We start from the raw sequence: 2,263 nt of genomic DNA, 5'->3' as shown, positions 1-2,263 counted from the left end.
GCACAATTATGGACGCATTGGTGCGCATTATCAGCATTTTTAAAAAAAATTTTAAAATTTTGTGTTGTTAAAAAATTATCAATAACTAATTTCTTCATTTTCCCCTAATTTAAAACAACTACTTGTATCTAGGGGTGGGCGTGGGTCGGTTAACCAAAATTTTCGGGTATCTAATAAATGGAACCGTCGGGTCCAAATATAAATATGGAACCGTTCGGGTTCGATTCCATTCGGTTCAGTTCAATTCGATTCGATTCCGTTCGGTTCTGTACTATAATTAAATTTTTTAATATTTATAACAACATTATATAAATACAACTAATGATACATTCAATGATTTTGGAATGTCATAAACTAGTAGACTACCTTGTTCAAATGATCGCTACGGTCGCAACTTCGATCGGAGGTCACAGCATCGACCGACGATTGTATAGGTTTTGGAATGTCAGCGAGGCTAGGAGAATGAGTGCGAGAGTCGAAACAACGTTATGCACTTTAGTGTAGGTGTTTAGAGTTATTTAGTGGATTAGATCTTGTTGGGTTAAGAAATGAAATAATAAAATGGGTAATTGGGCCAAAAATTTGGATTTAGAAATTGTTAATTTATTAAATTGTTTGAAAAAATTTAAAATTAAAATAATTTGATTTACTCAATATAAAAAAATTTAGAAAGATTCGATTCTTATTCGATTCTTCGGTTCTTGGTCTAGAATTGAGAACTGAACCGTACCCGTCGGTTCTCAATTCAGATACTCGTTCAGGTATATAATTTGACAAGAACCGTCGGGTTCGGTTCAGTTCGGTTCGGGTTCGAGTTCGGGTTCGGTTCGGTTCGGGAGATTTGCCCAGCCCTACTTGTATCTGAAGACATGGAGGACGAATTAGATAAACAAGAGGATATTAAATTGGAATTCGATAAAGAGTTCGATAGGATTGAAGTTTCTATACTATTTATTCACTATTTTGTATTTAAATTTGAAAATTATCTTTTTATTAGAAACATTGAAAAAATGTATAACGTTCCTATAAATATGTTTTAAATATTTAGTAAGTATTATTTTTAATTATTAAATAAATTTTTGATTTTTTAAAAATTAAAATAATATTAAAATAAAAAAACGTTTTTTGACACTTAAGCCTCGGCTAAGCTCGCGTAGTTCATAACTTAGCCTTCACACATCGCCACATATTATGCTCTTGTTTGATCCCCATTAAATTATATTCCATTACATTTCATTTTTCTCTTTTCTATTTTCAATCACACAATTTTTCATAAAATAATATTACACATAAATCGAAAAAATTTTCTTCTTTTCTAACCACTCATTTTTAAAAAAAAATATTATTCCTTCCATTTTTATGAAAATGGGGCCAAAAGAGGGCTATACCTTTTAAAACACTGGTCATAGCCCATCTCAAACTTATTTAAGTCACCAACCCCAAGAAAACTACCGTCTTATCTCTCACACTTTTGAGACACAAGAGCACATAGTGGCCGCCACGGCCTCCCCCTCCGCTACCGGCACCACCACCAACTAGTCGAAATGAGAACCCCATTTTTCTTATCTTTCCTTATTCTCCTCCTTGCACTAATTTCAACCCATGCGAAAAATCACAATGCACCAAGAAAGGAACTCGTCCGGACATCTTGTGCCCATGCTAGTTACCCCGCGATATGCCTCCGAACCCTCTCCTCCTACTCCGGCGTCGTCACCAACTTGAGTGATCTCGCCAAGGCGGGAGTGAAAGTCAGCCTCTCTCGATCGAAGGCAGCATCAAATTTCTTGGCCCAACTTAAGAGCCAAAGCAAGAAGGAGCAAGGTGCTGTACGCGACTGCTTAGAGCTAATAGGGAACTCAATGGACGAGCTGAGCCAAACCCTGTCGGAGCTGCAGAAACTCCAGAGTGGCGATTTCCGGTGGCACATGAGCAACGTCGAGACATGGGTTAGTGCTGCCTTGTCTAACGATAATACTTGCCTTGATGGGTTCAAAGAGGTTGAAGGATATATTAGGTCTGATGTGAAAAGAAAGATTACTAACGTTGCTAGGGTTACTAGTAATGCACTTTACCTTATCGATCTTGTCGACCACTCCCACGGAAAAACAGCAGATATCTCGACTGGACATAATTAAAGAAGAAAAATGTACGCATCTAGAAATGTTCACACTTCGGTCTTCTTGGATTCTTTTGCACTGTTGATGGTTGTAGTGCCTATATTTATTTATTTTTAATAAATAATTATTAATTATTGGTTCTTGAA

The 2,263-nt window shown here is 36.4% G+C and overlaps 1 protein-coding gene across 1 annotated transcript; it reads left to right on the top strand.

Moving 5' to 3' along the window:
- Positions 1-1,437: 1,437 nt before the first annotated feature.
- Positions 1,438-2,263, top strand: LOC111404970 (pectinesterase inhibitor 3-like). Its single transcript, XM_023033690.1, has one exon. The coding sequence runs from the start codon at positions 1,545-1,547 to the stop codon at positions 2,133-2,135; it is 591 nt and encodes a 196-aa protein (XP_022889458.1). The 5' UTR covers positions 1,438-1,544; the 3' UTR covers positions 2,136-2,263.

Source organism: Olea europaea, chromosome 11 (assembly GCF_002742605.1).
Source record: "Olea europaea var. sylvestris chromosome 11, O_europaea_v1, whole genome shotgun sequence".
NCBI lineage: Eukaryota > Viridiplantae > Streptophyta > Magnoliopsida > Lamiales > Oleaceae > Olea > Olea europaea.
This window is presented reverse-complemented; position numbering and strand designations above follow the sequence as displayed.

Excerpts from the sequence above, each read along its gene's own strand:
- LOC111404970 (XM_023033690.1), top strand. The coding sequence starts at position 1,545 with ATGAGAACCCCATTTTTCTTATCTTTCCTTATTCTCCTCCTTGCACTA.